Below are 19858 nucleotides of genomic sequence, written 5' to 3'. Positions count from 1 at the left end.
CACCAATGGAACCTGCCGAGCCTTTAATAGCACGAGTGCGAAAAAAAAACAGTAGCAAGACTTGCGGTTGAAATCCCTCAGCCATCCCGGGGGAAACAGCAGAACATTTATTCACTGCCACTTCAGAAACTGTCACTTTAACTTACAGCCCTGATGTCGAGCTCGACTTGAACTGAGTGCATGGAGATTTGATTCCTTCTCGCCATCTCTTTATGGAGATTATTAAAGTGGAGAGCTGCGGAATCCAGCGCCTCGTCCAGCACAGCAGATCGGTGCTCAGGCTATTAGTCTAACTGCTCTACATGCATTACGCGGGGACTCCGTGTTGCAAGTGTAACTTAGACTCTTGCACGACTTTTATTCTTTATTATTTGTTGGATGTGCATACGAGGTGACACCATGTCGGCTTTGAGTAGTATTCGGACGTTAGTTAAATGTTACCGCTGTAGTTTACAACATATTTATTTAGAATGTGAAGTTATTTTAATAATCATTTAATGGACTGTTCTGTGTACAGACATTTTATATATATGAATATTAATATACCATATTACTGCCTTTTTGAGCCTGTTGTAAAACTGGTCAGCAGTTGATTGTGTGTACCTGTTGATAAAACATTTCGACTTTCAGTGGTACATACGCATATAACATTATTGGTAATACTTAGAGTACATAAAATATAGTATACAACTAATATTCCTTACAATGTAAATGCTTCTTCATTAAGCCTGATGGATGCTAATAGATTTGCACGCTTTCACCATGGGGTGCATGCAAAGTGCGGACACAAATTTTTATGAGAACATCAGAGTCCTCGAACTGAACACCTCTATTGATTCAAATCCCACTGTCATTGACGAGTCGTCCAATGTTGTACTCAGATACCATACACCCTACTTTAGAGCTGCTGCCCGGGTGCAGGTGCCACCAGTGGCCCGTAAAGAAATTTGGACAGTGGGCTGGATCCAGGCATGCAACAAAATGGATTTCTTCAATTACTATGGCAAAGAAGGAATGTATGTATGAGAAAGGCACCCATTAAACAATAACTATTATGTGTAAACATGAACATAGCCATACTCATATTAATTATAAAGTCAAAGTATTTGGAATTCATTTAATGTGGAGAAATCAAGATGATAAAATAATGTATTTAAAAAAAAGATCTAAAAAAAATCTAAATAATCGACGGATTGTTAACATAATTCTGTTTCTGTATTTGACGGAGACAAAAATATGGGTTTTAGGCAACATGAAATTTCAATGCACACTCACAAGAATGGTTAGGCAGGATGTTAGTAATGTTTATGCTTCAATTTCCTGGGATTGTTTCCTTAATGGCAGAAAAAATGAACACACCCCAAGCAGAACAACGTAAGTCTTTTTTAGCAGGCTTTTGTATCTGCCAAATATAGTCATTATTACATGTTCATAACAATGAGATAGAGTTCCACAATAAATGACCTTGCTCGAAGTATTTCAATAATTAATTTATGGAAAAATAAAAAATAAAAGTCTTTATTATTTTGTGTTCCCATATGGGCAAATATATTTAATAATTTATGTTTGAATTTTAAGATGCTATCTCGACTATGGATATTAGAATGTAAAGACATTTTTGTAGAAAGTTTATCCATTTCAATTTAGAACTTTTTATTGATCTGTGTAACCCTCTCCTCTGTAGATCAAGCTGGGAGATCCCTGAGCTGAAAGATGGGCACATCCAGGCCATCAGTGATTCAGATGGAGTGAACTACCCATGGTATGGCTGTACAACTGAGATGTACACCATTGTAGGGCCCACCAAGAGGAGCACCATTCTTACTGTGAGCATGAATGACAATTTCTGCCCCAGTGTGACATGGAGTGTCCCTACCAGGTTGACCAGTATCCCCCCACTTCTGAGCTCCATCCAGAGGGACCAGCACTTCACAACTTGGCTGGTGGCCATGAATGAGTCCTCAGCTGAGATGGTACTGCTCAGGACCATCCGATGGAGGATGCAGTTCGCTATTGAGGTGGATCCCAAGAAACCTTTGGGACAGAGAGCTCAGCTTATGGATCACCTTGCACAGGAACAGCCGGAGATCTTGCCTACAAATGAACCCATCCCACCTAATGCCTTGGTCAAGCCCAGTGCTAATGATGCCCAGGTGCTAGTTTGGAGACCTAAAAGAGGGGAGTCGGTTGTGGTCATTCCCCCTAAATACTCAGTGGCAAGAAAATAAACACTTGAACCTCAAGCAATACATTTTATATTTATTGATCTTTTATTGGACACTCAGAAATTAACAGCACACTACATTAATGTTTTTTTCAGTAAACAGAATTTTGTATGCATGCAGTTCTGTGAAAAGGAATGAGTATTCATGTCTGTTGTCATTTATAATTACAGAGGGGTAGTGAAATAATTGATAATTTTATCAGTGAGGTGTGGTCTAAAATTTTAAAGCAGATCCATTAGAGTACATGCTGCCCTTAGATTTTAATGCATGTAGAACAATGATGTATTTAACAGTTGGTGTGAAAAGCATCTGTGCACAGGTGGTCAACTCACTTAGGTTAGTGCTAAATGACATCTCAGATTTATAACAATGACTGTGTGAAAATGTGTATCTGATTTACTGGCAAATATTAAATTCTGTGTGAAAAAAAACTGAGACTCTTGATTGTCTGCATCACCTTCTATGCATAGTTTTTCTATACCTGTGAGTAATGCTTTCCATCAGCAATATCTATAGAACAACACATTTCTTTTTAAAAAGATAATCGCAGCAACTTGTAAAAAGTCCAGATTTTAGTTACCTTTCACAATCTATTTCTTAAAACGTTTGATTATCTGCATCATGTTCTATGTAAGCCTCATCTCAGTGGGGACTGTATGCCCTGATTCCAAACTGCCCATAGCTGCCCCGATTTTTTACTCATGAACTATTTGCAATGATGATAATGATGTGTTTATAATAGCAGCAGGGACAAAAAAAAATGATTAAGAACACAGAAGTAATTTCAGAGTAAACAAACAATATAGATATGGATGGCTGGATCTATAATTCTAGGTGATTTTTCCTAGTTGTTGTGGGTGAGAGATGGCCTCAAGAGACAGGGACTCTTTCATCTTTGCCATCAATAAATGGTAACTAGAGCAGGGCTTATGTTTAAGAGTTTATTTGAAAATGACCACCATGATAATACAGTACAAATGCTGTAATTTTATTAAAATTTGCTGGTCATGGCTGATATTTCATTGCAATGACAATTTGTTAACCAATGATAACCAGTGATAACCAGTGATGCTCTTGAGCATACCACTCTGCAATTACCACAGCAATCGCTGAATTTCCCATATAACTGGTGCAATCTTTTCTTTTTCCCTCAACTGTGCAATATCTGTATATAGAATTATATTGTGCAACTAAGGATTTAGTTTTTGTCTACTTTATTTATTCTTTTTTTTCTTTCCTCCTGTAAATGACTGTAAGCAACTGTAACCAAGTATAAGCAATTTTTCTCTGGGATTAATAAAGTTCTTTGAATCTTGAATCCTAAAACTCCTGGTTCTGAACATCAGTAATGCTAATGATGAAATTGCTATTTAAATTTACTGAGATTTTAAACATTTTAGTTTTAAATAACATTTGTTGTTTCCCTTTCAGAATTTTGTAAAAAAAAAAAAAAAAAAAAAAAAAAGTTTTTTTTATCCTTCTATAATATACCAAATAGCAAAAAGTTTAAACTTTTTGTACAGTTACTATATACATTTAAAAATAGGCTGTGCAAAGTGTAACATATACTACAGTATATGACCAAAAGCATGTTGGTGCCTGACTAATCACATCCATGTACAGTACTTGCTGAACACCCCATACAAGATTTTGTCACACTTTGCTATTATAATAAGCTTCACATACCTGAAAAAGCTTTTTACTAGTGATGGGTCGTTCTTGAATGCATCTTACGTGTTAATTTGTCAAGTCTTTGGGTTTCCCGAGTCGTTCGTTCATCACGCTTATAAGCCTAACCAATGCAGTCTGAGCCGGAAAGTGAGTTTTATTAGTTCATCTCTTGAGTCATTCGAGCTCCTCATTCTTTTGTCACATGACCAATTCACGGATCAGTACCTCAAAAATAATGTAAAACTGTATTTGTTTAATGGTAATGTAGGAAATTTTAATAAAATTATCAAAAGATGTATAATAAGCATTTTCCTATAAATAATGAATTAATCTTTTCTTTTTTTCATAACATTATATTTTTGTCTTGTTTGTTGTGTGATCAACATTTGCGTATTATGCAGTGCGTAGTAAAGTAGTGGATGATAGGGAAGTAACATGTCACATTTTAATGACATTTTGCTAAAATAAACCATATTAACAAAATGATTCGAAAAATGATTCGCTCATTTTGCTGAACGAGACCCAAAGATCCAAGTCAGTAAAATGATTCAAACTTCCCATCACTACTTTTCACTAGATTTTGTATTATTGCTTTGGGAATTTGTCCATTCAGCTCCAAGAACATTAGTGAGAGCAGGCACAGATATCAAGTAAGAAGGCCTGGTGCACAATCAGTATTAAAATTCCTCCCAAATTACTTAATTGAAGTTGGGGTCAGGGTCAGTTTCTTTACAGCAACTGTGTCTATATGGATCAACATTAAATGTGTGGCACTGTCATACTTGAACAAGATTGGGACCCCTTATTTTCGGTGAAGGGCATTCTTAATGCTACAGAATACAAAGACAATCAGGACAATTGCACGCTTCCACATTTGTGGCAATGGTTTTGGAAAAGCCCACATATGGATGTGAAGGTCAGGTCTCTTCATACTTTTGACCATATGGTATATTTAATATTTCTCATTGCACCTCAGAGCTGTTAATTATATTAATTATATATGTTATTACGGTAATTATAACCAAAATTATGACTATTGTTATAAATATAATTATAGTAACTACTTATTCAAAGGGCTTTTACTTAAATGTATTAATAATGATATATAATCACCAATAAGGTGATTTCTTTCTATTTTTACTAGGACCCTTTTTCTGTGGTGTCAGTGTTTTTTAGCTGTTGGAATTAAGGCAGTTCCTTTCTATTTTCTGTCATACAAAAGTCTTATTCAATTTAAGACAGAGGCTTTTCCAGTAATGACTGTCTATGCTATAATGTGCTACAAGTCATCACAGGAACTAACTTGTTTTATGAGCATACCACATTATGACCTACTGTAAATGTATGTTTATACACATAGTTGTGGCCATAAATTTTGACACTATTGCAGTTTTTTTACAATTGCACAAAACGTACAACATAATAAAATGATTTAGGTATATGTATATCCTTAATTTGTATCGGAAAACTACAAAAACCTGTGGACAATTGTTACATCCCAAAAAAAGTCCCCCAAAAAAGCTACAGACAAATTTATTGTTATATTAATGTAATATTTGGCCCTTGAAAAAAATCTTCTCCAGGATTTCTTTTTTATTACTCTTTTTTTTCCCGCAAAATACTCCGGGTCTTCCAGATTTGATGGGTGCCTTCTTCCAACATCTCCTTTCAGATCTTCACAAGTGTTCAGTGGGATTTAAATCAGGACTTAGTGCTGGCCACTTCAAAACATTCCAGCATGTTTTGCATCAGTGTCATATTGAGGGACCCACATCCTTAAAAGAAAACCAAGTTTTCAGACACTGGGTCTTATGATATACTCTATAATCTTTGGATTTTATGATACCATATACAGCTTTATGCCACCCAGTGCCAACAAACACAAAACATTCAACATCAACATTTAACATCTTTGAAAGCATATTTTTCCTGTAATCATGATTATGATGTGATTTACAATAAGCTCTATTAGGTATTGTCTTAATTCGGTCCTGTCTGTCTAGAGTACATTCTCCTAGAAACTCCTGGCTTGTTTAAGTGTGTTTTGACTCTAGTCTGTCTCTGTGTCAGATGTGGGATCCTCCTGGGTGTCCTATTATAGAGCCCCATTCATTGATTTTGCTTCTCATTTCTTCTCAGTTCTTTACTTTTCTGTCTTTTGTCCATGCTGAGAATGGTACACACAAAGGCACAAAAATATAGGTCAAATCACATTTTCTCTATTTGAACTATTTTCAAATAGATCTTTTATATTACCAGCACCTGCAACTTGTCACTTGTTACCTGCTTGTAATCCAATTTTTTTTACAACTTCAGAAAAGTACAAATATTTTTGCCAATACCCTTTTTCTGATTGTGTGTGAAATAAGATTTGATTAGATCCCCATTTTTTTCTTCCAGTACAAATCAAGAAACTACATATGGAAATACATTGTTAATTATTTTCCTAAAACAGCAAAGCCCATCTAGGTTGGTTTTTACATATGATATTATAATAAAGCAACATTTAAAAATTAATTCTATTTCTAGACTTTTATTGATACTAAGCTTGAAATTATCCTGTTTTATTGCTAGACACTTTGCTGTAAATAAAAAGAAATTGTAAAAAAAAAAAAATTAAGCCAATAAAACATGCCTAGATCAGGCTTAAGACTTAAACTTGCCTTAATTTATCTTTATGTTTTGTTAATAAATAATACAAATATTTTAAGAAAATAAAATAGAAAATATATTTTAGTCATATTTACTCTATTGGAATGTCTTAATGAAAAAAATAATAATTTCACCTTAAGATATTTTTCTTTGCCAAGATATGTTTGGTAGTACTGAAAGATGTGCACAGTGAGGTTCTAGACAGGTTGTAGTAAAGATTTACAAAGAAGGCATTATTAGAAGTATACACCTTTAACAAAAAAAAAACTGACTCAAGACAATTATAAAATATTCTAGTGACAATAGGTGTTTAAATGCTTAGATGGCCTGGTGAATTATAGATGAGAGTAGTGATTCTTTGTGCTCTTGAACTGTAACAGCCTTTGGGCCCACCTCCTTCTCCTTTCTCTCTCACTGTTGCTCCCTCACTGTTGCACTGTTAACTGATCAAGACTAAAAATACAATAATACTTTCTGATATCTACAATGCCGGTAACTCATATAAGCTTTTCAGAATATTTGACTGCACACATGATCCCAGAATGGAAGAAGCAGTATATTTGTTATGAGGTAAGCTTTAAAACAGTCTAATATAATTCTATTTATTTTAAAGGGTCAATCAGGCTTTATGTTCTTTTGGTTGCTCAACATGAGTTATAGTAACTAAACATACTGTCTTTTTTTCAGGACCTGAATTCCATTCTTACCAGGGAACACAGACAACACATCCTATTTGATAGTGAGTAAAAAAAAAAAAAAAGGTGCATGTCTCCACAGAACTGTGAAATTGTATTTCTTTCACTATTTAATAAATTGTTTAAAGACTTAATCTGATAATGAGACTTATTGGGCGCTGGCTAGAGTTTCTATGTCATATCCTCTGAAGAGATAACAAAGCTTTCAAAGCACAGTTTATGCTCCTTTAGTAAGACAATGCTATAATCTCATAAATTATTCTTAATGTAACAGAAAACCTCATAGCATTTATTACTGCACAAAACCTACTGTATTCTCACAATAGCAAAGACAATATGGGGGAAATGAATGATTAATGAACTTTCATAATTAAGTGCTTATCAGGGAAGGAAATGGAATAGAAGGTAGGTTCATTTTTATGTGTAATCATTTTTACAGTATTGTTCCTTTTCTTATAATAACCTCAATGATAAATTTATTTGCAGAACATAGACATCATTTTCCAGTGTGTGAGGAGTTCCTCACAAAATGTGACTCAGAGCTGAAGAAAGTGGACCTCTTCTATTTAGGTAGCTTACTTAGAAGTTACAACTTTTTTTCTTTCTTTCTTTTTTATTAAGATTTTTTTGTGTTAATGATATCACAGAGTAGAAACCTTTCCTCAGAAAAGCTATCTAAGGCGAAATGGAAGCTGTCCACGTTTGGGATTGTTTCTCTTGATGGTTCGGGAGCAGGTGTGGATGAAAGTGGACATGTCCCAGTCTCCCCTGAGTCCTACACACAACTGCAGGGGAAGAAGACTGAAATATATAAACTTAAAATGGCTGTTGGGGATTTATACCTGAGTCTGGCCCTTCTCCAGAGTTACCAGGTGGATGTGGAGACATATTTGTAAAGATTTTGACATAGTTTGGATTAGTCACTGAAGCAGCTTCTCTGTCCACAGGAACTGAACTACCAAGGTTTTTATAAGATCACAAAAAAGCATGATGCAAAGATTTCATCTGAACGTGGACTACAGTGGCGAACTGAAAGACTATACACATCTGTACTACACACTGAGAGGAGCAGCTGTGAAGAAATGATGTTAAGACTGGAGGTGAGGATGAACTGATTGATATAAATTGTTCTTTTGTTCATTTAAGAAATCCAATGCGTATATATATACTGTATATTTATTTGCATGATTTCTTTACATTTAATTTCTCAGAATCTTATGCTTCATCTTGAGGGTGGTGATGAAGAAAAAGCTCTAAGAAGGCTTGAACTCCCACCGAAGGTAACAGAACAAGTAAGAACCAAGGAATCACCATTTTAAGATGATAAACATTTTGCTCATTGCTACAAATAAATTCAAATTAGCTAAGCTACAAATCTATTAGTAAACTGGAGTTGTTTTTATCAGTCACTAATACTAAAAAAAATAATTTTATTAGTCAGTTTCTCTAACTGTACCGAATATCGAAAGGAACTTTCTTACACTACTGTTTTCATGCAAAGACAGCTGGACAGTGGATAACATTTCGGATTGGCGTCACCTGTGGGATCATTATTGCGCTGATAGCATTTATTGTTTTTAAAGGTATGTTAGTTCTTTAGTTTATGCTTTCTTATGCTTTTACTCAAACTTTTATATTTTTTTATTTTGGCTAATGCTCACTGCTATGTACAAGCATCCAGCGAATCACATCCAGAGCATTTGAAACCACTGCTACAACTCTACAGAGGGAGTTTTTTGCTCATTGAGTTCCTGTCACTGATGAGCTTAACCATTTACTGCTGGAGACGATCTGGAATCAATCACATTCTCATTTTTGAGCTGGATCCTAGACATCACTTTTCACATCATTACATTTTAGAGGTAAGTCTGATGACAACAAACATAAATACTAGTAGGTAGTTCATATTCCATTTCTTATTTCTTCTATGTATTCACTACAGGTGGCAGGATACTTGGCTGTATGTTGCTGTATTAGTGTGTTGGCCTGGCTACATCCTTCACTCATGTCAATCCCCCAACAGCTCCACCCCCTTTTATTCCACAGTTTTCTCCTGCTCATGCTATTAAACCCTACATCTACTTGTCACTCTTGGTCTCGGCGCTGGTTCCTAACTGTCATGGTGAGATTTGATATCCCAGATTTCATGCTGATGCGAATGAATTACATATTTAATCTGTAAGCATATGCTGTTGCTTATGACAGTTTAATATCTGGTTCATTTTGATAGTGCTGTTATCTTCTGTAGTTAATCAGTAACTTGTAGTTCCCCAGACCATCCTGCACAGGTATTGTATTATGCTGTTCTTATAATTCTACTGAAATCATATTGTTTTACTGTCGCTGTACTGCGTGTATCTTGCAGTTTTTACACTGCATAGTCTTGTACACAGAGCACCTGTTTTGTTTTTCTGTTCTACCTTTTCCTTCAGGCATAATATTTTGCTCTGCTTAAATGGAATGACAAAAATAAGAAAAAGACAAAAAAGGGACACACTGTTCCACTTTAAAATCCAATTTTAGTTCATACACAGAAAAATACCAAAAGTATTTGGACACCTGATCATCACACCTACAGAGTGGGTGAAAATTAAATAGGCAATGTTTAATGGCTATAGAACTAATAAATAGGATTGCATATTTCCAATGTCAGTAGTACAGGCCATGTGAGAAGCACATGCTTCGCAAAAACAAAGATGGGCGACTGCTTGACTGTTCATGAGCGAGCTATGATTGCAGCACGCTATGAAATGTGGAATTTTGTTGTTCTTGTGCAGAGATAGTGGCGTACAGTGAAAGAGAGGAATGCAACACTACATCTGGAGACAATAAAAAAATTGTCATGCAAAGCTGATGACCACAGATTCGGTGTATGATGCAAGAAGAAGTGGCTGGTGCCTACAGTGAAATTTAAAGATTTGTTTTTAATAAATTTGCATTAGAAATATGGACTTTATTACCAATTTTAATGCCTAGTTACTATTCACAGAGTTGGTCATTTTTTTGGTTCTGTAACAGCTTCCAATCTTCTGGGTGCACTTTCCACTAGATTTTGAAGTGTGGTTCTGGGAATTTGTCCATTCAACTACATGAGCGTTAATGAGATCTGGCACTGATGTCAGGCAAGGAAGCCTGGTGCACATTACCATTCCAGTTGATCCCAAGGCGTTCAATGTTGTCAAGTTTAGTATTCTGTGTAGGCTACTGTAGTTCATCCATACCAGCCTTGGCAAACCATATCCAAATGAATCTCACTTAGTGCACAGGGGGATTATTGTGCTGTAAATGTTTTGGGGACATTTTGTTCCAGGGCAGGGAAATCAGATTGCCACAGCTTACGCAAAAATGTTCTATTCAATTGTCTGCTTTCACATTTGTATCAGCAGTTTGGAGAAGATATACAGTAGGTATCAAGCTCAGGTGTCCACAGGTGTGATTTAACTAATGGCTATATATTTTAACATGCACCACTTTTCTTAGCTAAACTTTTCAAGATTTCCAGACTTTCTTAGCTGAATAAATTATTATATGAATATTATTGTTTATCTAGTGAGAAAAACAATCCCATATAATGTCACATTGTCTTAATTAATTCAGAAAAGCATTGCACAAAAAAAAAAAAAATTTGTCCTAACATACAGTATTAAGCAGCTAGGGAATTTTTTGTTTGTTTGTAGGGTTCTACAGACAGATTACAGTTTTTCAGTATTATACTCATATTACAATGGTAACAGCAGCAAATGCATACTGCATTCCTGTATGTTATGGACTTTTATTTTACATAGGCAAACATGTGATTTCTTTATTACACCCTTTCACTCATAATGCAGAAAACAGCAGAGTTCCCTTTTGGATGTGTGAGGAGTGAGATGCCATGATGTATCGTATCTTGCTGTAGCAGCACTGTCCCTCTTGTGTATCCACAGTGGAAGGTCCTGACAGCACCTCTTTGGCCTGTTGGGTTTGCAGATTGCTGGCTGGCTGACCAGCTCAACAGTCTGAGTCCTCTTATCTTGAGCCTGTGGGACCTGCTGTGCTTTTACACCTTTCAGATAAACTGGGCAGATCTGCAAGATGGCAGGTCTCTGGTTAGAGGTAAAAAAAAATAAATCACTGCAATCCAACATTGTGCATTGTTTTCTAGACAACTGATTTAAACACAGATTAACGTTTTTGCTGGAGATTATAACTACCTGTCACCTTGCAGACATGTTATTCTTACATTTAAAAAAGAACCTGTTAATAAATGGAGTAATGTTAACATTTTTTCACTGCGTGTAAATTTAGAGCTGAGAACAGAAGCTGTGCAATCTCACTCAATGTGTTATCTATGTTTATGTTTCTGTATTTATTTATTTTTTTCAGAGAGTGTGGACTCAGAAAGGCACAGCAAAGTAGTCATATGTCTGATTCAGTGCTTTCCTCCATGGCTGAGGTTTGCTCAGTGTCTTAGGCACTTTTGGGACAGTGGAAACACAGTGCATCTCCTTAATGCTGGCAAATACTCCACTGTTTTTCTCATGGTCACTTTTGCAGGTCTCTATAACACAGCAAGAGGTAGAGAAGTAATATATATATATATATATATATATATATATATATATATATATATATATATATATATATATATATATAAATTAATATGTCAGTTGGTATCTTTCTTTGTCTTATTGTTCTGCCATAATTTATATAGGTAGCAAAATCTATATAAACTGTTATTGCAAATTTATAATTAATGTTAAAAAATAGAAATAATGTATCTATGGGTAGCTGTTTTTCTCTGTATATTAATCTTATCATTAAACTACTAGGGTTAAGCATAATGGACAAAGCCCTGACTTCGGCCTGAATGACCACCTTGGGGATAAATTTGAAAACCAATTGCACCCGAGTCCTACTTGCCATAAATCAGTGCTTGCCCTTTGTTGACAAATCGCTACAACCATGCTCCAAATTCTAGTAGAAAGCCTTCTTAGGAATAATGCATTATTCAAATAGGCTTACCTGTCTTAACTAATGTGGCATAGTGATTTGAACTGTGGCCTCGCACCTCCAGGGTTGAAGGTTTGAGTCCTGTCTTTAGGTCTATGTATGGTGTTTGCATGTTCTCCCCGTGCTTTGGGGTTTCCTCCAGTACTCTAGATTTAATCTCACAGACCAATACCAAACTGTCGGCATCCCAAATTGACTGTAGTATGTAAATGTGTGGTCTGCAATGGAGTGACATCCCGTCTAGGGTGTACCCTAGGATAGGCTCCAGGCCTCCCATGACCCTGTACATGATAAGTAATATAGGGAAAATGTGAGTAACTGTCTTCACGAACTTAACTGTTAACCCTGCCCATGTCAATTTCAAAAGTGTACATTATGACACTTTCCAGGATGGTTTAGAACACCATGACAACTGAGTTTGTAATTATATGAGTATATTTCTGGCATAGGGCATTGGTGGCTCAACGGTAGGTTTCCCACCTGCCAGGTGGAAGGCGATTCCCAGCCAATCCCCTAAACCCGGCCACTGGATACAGTGCCGGTCCCAAGTCTGGAAAAAAATGGGACGGTTGTGTCAAAAAGGGTAAAATCTGTGCCAAGCTCTGTGCAGATCTGATGGGCCACTGTGGTGACCCCTTGACGGATGCAGACAATGGACCAAAAACAACATTTTTGGCAATATTCTACAGGCTACAATGTTAGTTCAATTAAAAAAATTTAACTGAGGAGTAGAATTTAAGGAAAGTGGGTATTTTTGTTTATAAGATTTTTATATCACTAGTGTGTTATTAAACAGACATACAGCATTCTGAAGTCAGACTTGTTGCAGAACATATCTACTGTATGTTATGTGATTTAGGTGTTATGTTAACTTATGTTAGACTTCAACAGTGTCTTTATGTTATGTGTCAGTAAGAGCTTATAAAGGTTTTATATAACTCTATAAACATTTACCTCATTCATTCATTCATTCATTCATTCAATCTTGTTCCTGGGACTTGTTCCTAGGATTAGGAAAACTTTAAATAAAGTTATAGATTGAATAGAATGCCAGCCATCTGTGTGCTTTAGAAAAGTCGGATCCAGCCATGGAGGAGAGTATGCATGTGTATCTGTACCTGTGGGCCATGTCTACCTGCATAAGTGTAATAGTGACTGTGAGCTGGGACCTAAGGATGGACTGGGGACTGCTGCAAGGAAATGGACTTCTGAAAAAGGAGCTACTTTACTCCCAAGAGGTTTAATATACAAATGCATCTGTCTTTAAAAACAAAATTTTTTTTTCACAGATAAGATTGAGATGTGCTGTGTAGGTGCGGTGTAATGTGATACACCCAATACTTCTAGACATGCTGTTATATATAGAAGTCTAGCTGGACTAAAATTAGAACTTGAATGGACATTACACATTGATAAATATACTTTAATCATATTAAATCTATCACAGTTGAACACTTAGACATGCATCTTAGAGTTCTGGTATTCATTTTATTTAAATTCAGTTAATTTATGCGGCTTTTTTAGGTATATTACTATGCAGCCATGTTAGCAGATGTGCTACTGCGGATCTCTTGGGCTATTAATATCCTCTTGGCTCAGATGAAAGATTCAGCTGCTGCTGTTACTGCTAGTGCCATACTGGCTCCACTGGAGGTCCTCAGGTTAGATTTACTTTACAGTAAGGCACTAAATATGTATTGATTCTTAAAGTTGCTCATGTGAATCTCACCATTGCAGTAACTTGACTCTGTTTTGAATTTGAATTAATGTTTTCAAAAATCCATATACTTTTAAATATTGTTTCTGAGGAAACCAACTAATTTAATTTCGTTTAATTCAATATATTTAAGTTGAATTGAATCAAATTACATTTCTTTTTGTTTTGTCATGTATTTTCCAGGCGTTCAATCTGGAATTTCTTTCGGTTGGAAAATGAGCACCTGAAAAACTGCAGGCAGTGTCGCGCCATTCCTGATTTTGATTTGCCCGCTTGTCCAATAAACCTGCCTCAGCAGATCCTCATTGAGAAGCTGATGGATCCAAATGAGCAAATTATTAGCCAACAGCAAACCAGTACATCACTCCGTACACCCACTTGTTTACTATTTAATTGTCTAAGGTGATTATCTGCACTAATATTAATTTGGTCATATGGTTTTGACATAGATAATAAATAATTGCAAAAATTTTTAGAAACATGCTATTTCTGTTTTTTTTTTGTTTTTTTGCAGATCGAGAGTTAAGGAGACAAACTTACCAGTAGGGAGCCCAGAGATGGAGTCAACATAATGTCTAAGGATGAAAAGGAGGCCTTAAAATGGCTGCACAATATATGTTGATTAGTTGCTTAGTCAGCAAGGTAAATTGTCATGATTACAGTCCCCATGTGTAAATTATGAAGATGCAGTACTAATATTTCCCTCAAAATAATACTTTCCTTTATTTCACTTCAAAATCCAACAGTAATTCAATTTTCCAGACCAGCTGATATGCAAAAATCAGGCAAGCATGTACAATACAGCAGCTTGAGCCCAAGCGAATATAGAGGAAAAAAAGAGCATGGGAGGAGAAAGTGAGAGTCCAGCATTTCTCTCTCCAGAGAACTGATGTTCTCTGTTCTGCTTCCTACTCTGTGTTCAAGTCAGCAGTCCCACAGTCAGCTGTTTTTTTTTAATAAAGTATCTCTATACTCTCCTCCTGTTATAGTCCAAACCCAGCAGTACAGCTTTGATATCTGAAGCAATGTATGTCATGTTAATGAACAGGTTCAGCTTTTTTCTTGCCATGCAGTGGTCCATCAACATGAACCAGTTGTCCATTTGTTTCGTAAGGGTCATTCAAAGGAAGAGTAGTTGGTAAAATGCTGAGCATCACATGCATAACAATCCACTCAGTCGGATGTTCGCATGTATTTATGAATGTGTGTGTGTGTGTGTGTGTGTGTGTGTGTGTGTTTATGTGTGTGTGTGTGTGTGCGTGCGTGCGTGTGGGTGTGTTTGTGTGTGGGTGTGTGTGTGTGTGTGTGTTTGCGTGTAAGAGAGAGAGAGAGAGTATTACTTATGATAAATTACGGCTTTAGCACTTACAGCTTTTTGCAAAATGCTGTATTTGTCATTGAAGTTCTTTCATATATTCATTGCATGTCAGTGTCCATCGTGCAGATTTTGACATGTTATTTAACTGGCAAGAAGCCATGTAATTAGTGATAGCACTCCTTTTTTTTAAAGAATAGATAAGGTTAGAATGGTGTGGAAAAGGAGAATTCACTGGTCTTCTACCAGTGCTTGCTCTTCACTGTGTTCCTCCGGTTGGCTTTTGGGGCTGCTACTGTCCCCATCAACTCTCTTACTGGCTGGGTTGAGGGCGAGGACTGTCCCTTCTCTCTCTGAGCTCTCCAGAACTCTGGGAGCTGCATCGTCTGGATTGTCCCCAGAGCGTGATCGCAGCGCTTCAGCCTTGCTTGTCTCTGTGCTGGCTCTCTCCTCAATGACAGCCCCAGGGAAGTGATTTCTCAGTGTCTCTCTGCAGTCACCGTAGAGATGCTGCTCCAGTGTAAGGTTTGCCTGGGCCAAGTGTTTGAAGTCAGACTCAAATAGGAAGGAAGGACTGGGCTGGGTGACTCCATCTACCTGGCCTAACACAACAGAGCCCCTGTACACTTCAATTGCCTCGGGAAGCATAGACTTGATCTTGGGCAGCCAGCGCTTACGAACCCGGCGCGCGTTGGTGCACATGTCTGCGGCGATCACATTCATCTCACTCTCCTTGAAGTTTGGGGCAAAGTTCTGACAGTAAACTTTAAAGAGAAAAGAGAGGGAAAAAAGTAGGAGAATTCTTATGAATATTGTCCAGCTCAATTAGAGAAGCAGTTTGTTATTTTTAGAGTCTTTAGTGCCTGAAGTGAAATTGCAAATAAAATATACACAAGCCTCTTCCTTAATGTGTCTTCCATCCTTGTTCAAAAGAAAATACATATGCCTATGAGTTTCCTATTAAAGTCTGGGTTAGGGGGTGGAGCTAAGGTTCAGGTCAGAAGATTGTAAATAAAGCCTGAGATTGAGATTCCCAAACATCCATACTGCTCATTTCATGATAAAACTGCAGTTCAACTCATGAGTCAGTCTTCCTCTGATATTCTGTATTACAAGTTTAGAAATTCTTTGTGAGCTGCACATTTTAAAATGTAAAGCATGCAGTACAGTTTACAGTGGACTTATCCTGCTCTATGTGAAAAAGTTTGACTAATATCGAAACTGGACACTTTGGCCAAAATTATTATTTAGCAATCCTGACTTTTTAAAGTAAACGCAATTGCACATGAGGAGCTAAAGATAACTCACGTTTGACTGTATTGAGTATGCGGCTGTCCAGAGGTTTGCGATTGGGATCACAGTTGGAGGAGCGGATGCCTGTCCCACAGCTGTCTGCCAGTGTATTTCTGCAGTTGTCATACCACAGTCAGCCACAGTGGGGCACACACTGAACATTTCACTAACAGCCATGTTTATCACATACATCACTGATTCTTTGGAAATCTATATTGCAGATACTGCTGATGTTGTGATACATCCTAATGTTAACAGCATTTATTTGATAAACCAAAGGTATACATGGCAAAACACAAAGGTACATAATAGCAACACTTTACAGACCTGTCAAAAAAAGCAGCAAGCAGGCGCCGAAGAAGGACTTTGTGCTTGACCCCAGCACACAAGTGGCAATTCATCAGCTGCCCACGTGTCATGAACACACCAGATCCTTTCACAACCCCAACAACAAAGAAACAATGAGGTTTCAACTCTCTAAGCAAGCTATCCTACTCAGTCAGCTGATAAGCTTTTTCTGAAATGGGATAGAATTGCAGAGCCGAGGCCTTACCTGCTATCAGCTCCAGCCTCTCTCCTGGATCACCCTCTGTGTAGAGTGCAGGGTGGCAGCGGTAGCCAATCTGACTGATAAGTCCGGCAGGAAGCGCTTCCCTGTCCCCTCCGAGCAGCGTGCAGAAACGGCTCTCCAGGGATGGAGGCAGGGAAGATGCCTCCATCTTCTCATGCACTAGGAGGAGAGGAGAGACAAATACATAGTATCAGAGGGACTTCAATCCTAAATGTTTAGCCATATGTATTTAAAAATTCATCCATTCTGACATTTACTGCCATAGAGACTGGCTGAGACACCATAGATCTTCCCACTGGTAAGGTTCTCATACGAGTCATCTTCAAAGTCCTCTTCCTCGTTCTGATGGGAAGTGGGGCTGTCCGTGGTGGGCAGGCTGGAGGCTCCGGGGCTTGAGTGATCTCGTGACGAGTGCTCATATGGGTGTACTACACTCAGGGTCCCGTTTCCTGCACCAGTGGTATAGAAAAGTGCACTCCCCCTCAAAGATCTGCTCCTGAGTCCCTTGGCATCATCCTCGGTTTGCTTGAGCTCACCGCTCTGAGTACACACAGGGGTCTCCAGCTTCTCTTCTTTAATTTTACAGACAGCCGTAGGCCGGTCGCCTAGCAACAGTGAGGCGTTGTTGTTGTTTGGGCTGGGAGGATCGTCTGTGGCAGATGTCTGCGAGTCACAGAATGGAGCATTGGCCTTGAACATCAAGTCCATCCCACGCTCCACAATGTTCTGGATCTGCAGGTAACCGGCTGTGTACATGACCATGAGCTGGTCACTGGCTGTCACTGTCATTCTGCCTGTGTAACAGAAAGACAGAATCTGCTGGAAACAGGACGGGGCCACAGAAGAGGGCAGTTCAAACAGAGTCTGGCTGCTGTCACTGAAGAGGTCACGGAAGTAAAGGCTGCTGGCAGCCAGCACAGCGCGGTGGGCCTTAAAGGCCTGCCCGTTCACCATAATGGCCACATCACAGTGCTGGCCCAGCAGCCGCTGCTCGTTGAGGCTGTCCAGCACCGCACTGCCAAAGTTGGGGATCTCCATGTGCAGGAGCTGAGCCATTGCGCCAGCTTCAGATCTCTACAGAATTCCCAGTGGGCATCTGCAAAAAGACATTCCACACAGAATATCAATACACAGGACAAACGGGAAAAGTTCCAGAACAAAAAAAACAAAAAACAAAAACAGGATTCGACCTTATTCCTAAAAGTAAGAACTTGCTGTGATCCTGGCTCTTTTGTATCCCAGAGGACAACCAAATGGAAATAGAAACCTGGAGGAAAAATACTGCACAGCAACTCCCCTACTAAACGCCACACTCTCTCCTCTAGCACTAGCACAGACTATATGTTTAGTAACTCTGAATTAGCTTGTGAGAAGTATTCAGAAGAAGCTGCAAACTGACCCACCAGCCCTACCCTCCCTCCCTGTCCCACCATCCCACTACCTGACCTCTAGAGCAGAATCCTCCGAGAAGGGATAGAGAAGGCAGACTGGCTCCTCACATTAGCTCAGCAGAATGAAGGAGAGCAGGAAAGAAAGAGAGAGAGAGAGAGAGAGATGTGTCTCAATCCATCCTCGCCTCTCTACACAGGACTTCCTAGCAAGAGGGAAAGCGAGCGTCTGTGTGCAATCGATGCACCATCTACTGTATGTCACAGAGCGGGAGAGAGAGGCTATAGGCACAGACACAGAGACGGGGGAGAGAGGGGGAGGGAGGGAGACTGAGAGAAAGTCATTTAAGGACACATGGAGAGTGAGGGAGAGAGAGAGCAAAAGAGAACAGGGAGAGAGAGAATGAGGCTGATGCAGATAATTGCCCTGCAGAGTATAACTCGTGCATGTGCTATAGAGACAAAAAGCTGGGCAAAGCCAAAGCAATGGCTTACTTTTATTAGAGCAATCAAGAGATGGGGAAGAAGGGAGAAATGGGAGAATTCATCTCATGTCATCCTCCGAGACTGAAACAGGCGCAGTCACATAATCCATCAGGAGCCCCCTCCCCATCCCACCTCCGATTATTTACATTAAAGGCAGACAAATGGAGCGTGCCAGGCGAGCAGCGCTGCAATGCAGTCCCTGTCACAGGCTGGCATGCTCAGTACAGAGTCTGCATACCCAATCAGATGTGCCAACACGGCATCAGACAGATACTCCTCCGATAAGAGCCAGATGAGGGGAAAAAACGCAAAGCAGGTGCAGACTCAGCCTCCAAACTGCTTCTGCCGTCATGTCTCTACCTAAAAATGACAAAGAGCAGGCTTTTTGACAAAGTGTTAGGAGTGTGAAATTGTCATTATTTGTGAGACGGAAAGCTGAACCACTGCAGTGTGAGGCAGACTATATGGAGCAGCAGGGTGGTAAAGCAGCATCACTCAGCACAGTAGATGTGAAAGTGGAGGGTGGTGGAGGGGGGGTGTACTGAAGCCCTGCCTTTGACTCATTGCCTTTTAAGGCTAAGACGCCAGTGGAGCATGAGTCAGCACTATTTAAGAGAAACATAAAAACATCAGGAACATGCTGGCTGCGTGTCTAATATTAGAGGGAAAGCTTTATATCTGTAATGTCTGTCAGACATATGTCCTTGTAAGTGCAGTAGTGGATGAGCTCACCTGACTGTCTGGTCTTCTGAAAAAACTGTGAAACTGTGTCACAAACCCCCCCTCCCACCGCCAACTCCACCAAATCTTACCGTTTCAACATAAGCTGGTCAATTTCTCTCGTATACTGTAT

At 38.6% G+C, this 19858-nt stretch overlaps 3 protein-coding genes across 5 annotated transcripts; 2 read left to right on the top strand and 1 right to left on the bottom strand.

Moving 5' to 3' along the window:
• The first annotated feature begins 60 nt into the window (after positions 1-60).
• fam78aa (family with sequence similarity 78 member Aa) lies at positions 61-2609 on the top strand. Its single transcript, XM_053481289.1, has 2 exons — positions 61-1016; positions 1685-2609. The coding sequence occupies exons 1-2, from the start codon at positions 736-738 to the stop codon at positions 2226-2228; spliced, it is 825 nt and encodes a 274-aa protein (XP_053337264.1). The 5' UTR covers positions 61-735; the 3' UTR covers positions 2229-2609.
• Positions 2610-7034: 4425 nt separating this feature from the next.
• LOC128509026 (xenotropic and polytropic retrovirus receptor 1-like) lies at positions 7035-14524 on the top strand. The gene is made up of 15 exons (XM_053480534.1): positions 7035-7118; positions 7236-7287; positions 7730-7813; positions 7910-8115; positions 8191-8343; positions 8455-8535; positions 8745-8826; positions 8918-9105; positions 9186-9365; positions 11170-11338; positions 11609-11800; positions 13307-13473; positions 13760-13896; positions 14136-14354; positions 14467-14524. The coding sequence occupies exons 1-15, from the start codon at positions 7035-7037 to the stop codon at positions 14522-14524; spliced, it is 2052 nt and encodes a 683-aa protein (XP_053336509.1).
• A 109-nt stretch (positions 14525-14633) lies between these two features.
• On the bottom strand, positions 14634-18755 carry LOC128509503 (nucleus accumbens-associated protein 2). 3 transcript variants are annotated; one of them, XM_053481267.1, is made up of 6 exons: positions 18578-18755; positions 17383-18227; positions 17114-17290; positions 16888-16993; positions 16576-16673; positions 14634-16031 (listed from the first exon to the last, which is right to left on the bottom strand). In XM_053481267.1, the coding sequence occupies exons 2-6, from the start codon at positions 18185-18187 to the stop codon at positions 15499-15501; spliced, it is 1719 nt and encodes a 572-aa protein (XP_053337242.1). In that variant the 5' UTR covers positions 18188-18227; positions 18578-18755; the 3' UTR covers positions 14634-15498. The 3 variants fall into 3 exon arrangements, with proteins under 3 accessions (XP_053337242.1, XP_053337244.1, XP_053337243.1); XM_053481269.1 differs by having other exon boundaries at positions 17389-18227; XM_053481268.1 differs by lacking the exon at positions 18578-18755 and adding an exon at positions 18322-18485.
• Between the last annotated feature and the right edge of the window lie 1103 nt (positions 18756-19858).

The sequence above is a fragment of the Clarias gariepinus genome, chromosome 21, assembly GCF_024256425.1.
Source record: "Clarias gariepinus isolate MV-2021 ecotype Netherlands chromosome 21, CGAR_prim_01v2, whole genome shotgun sequence".
NCBI lineage: Eukaryota > Metazoa > Chordata > Actinopteri > Siluriformes > Clariidae > Clarias > Clarias gariepinus.
The sequence above is the reverse complement of the archived record's forward strand: the minus strand, read 5'-3'. Positions and strand labels throughout refer to the sequence as shown.

Bases quoted from the DNA above. Each gene is read 5' to 3' on its own strand.
- LOC128509026 (XM_053480534.1), top strand. From the start codon at position 7,035: ATGCCGGTAACTCATATAAGCTTTTCAGAATATTTGACTGCACACATG. The intron at 7,814-7,909 runs GTAGCTTACTTA...ACCTTTCCTCAG, and splicing joins AGTGGACCTCTTCTATTTAG to AAAAGCTATCTAAGGCGAAA. The intron at 14,355-14,466 runs GTGATTATCTGC...GTTTTTTTGCAG, and splicing joins TTACTATTTAATTGTCTAAG to ATCGAGAGTTAAGGAGACAA.
- fam78aa (XM_053481289.1), top strand. From the start codon at position 736: ATGCTAATAGATTTGCACGCTTTCACCATGGGGTGCATGCAAAGTGCG. The intron at 1,017-1,684 runs GTATGTATGAGA...TCTCCTCTGTAG, and splicing joins TACTATGGCAAAGAAGGAAT to ATCAAGCTGGGAGATCCCTG.
- LOC128509503 (XM_053481267.1), bottom strand. From the start codon at position 18,187: ATGGCTCAGCTCCTGCACATGGAGATCCCCAACTTTGGCAGTGCGGTG. The intron at 17,291-17,382 runs GTCAGAATGGAT...CTCTCCTCCTAG, and splicing joins CAGTCTCTATGGCAGTAAAT to TGCATGAGAAGATGGAGGCA. The intron at 16,032-16,575 runs GTGAGTTATCTT...TTCTCTTTAAAG, and splicing joins CATACTCAATACAGTCAAAC to TTTACTGTCAGAACTTTGCC.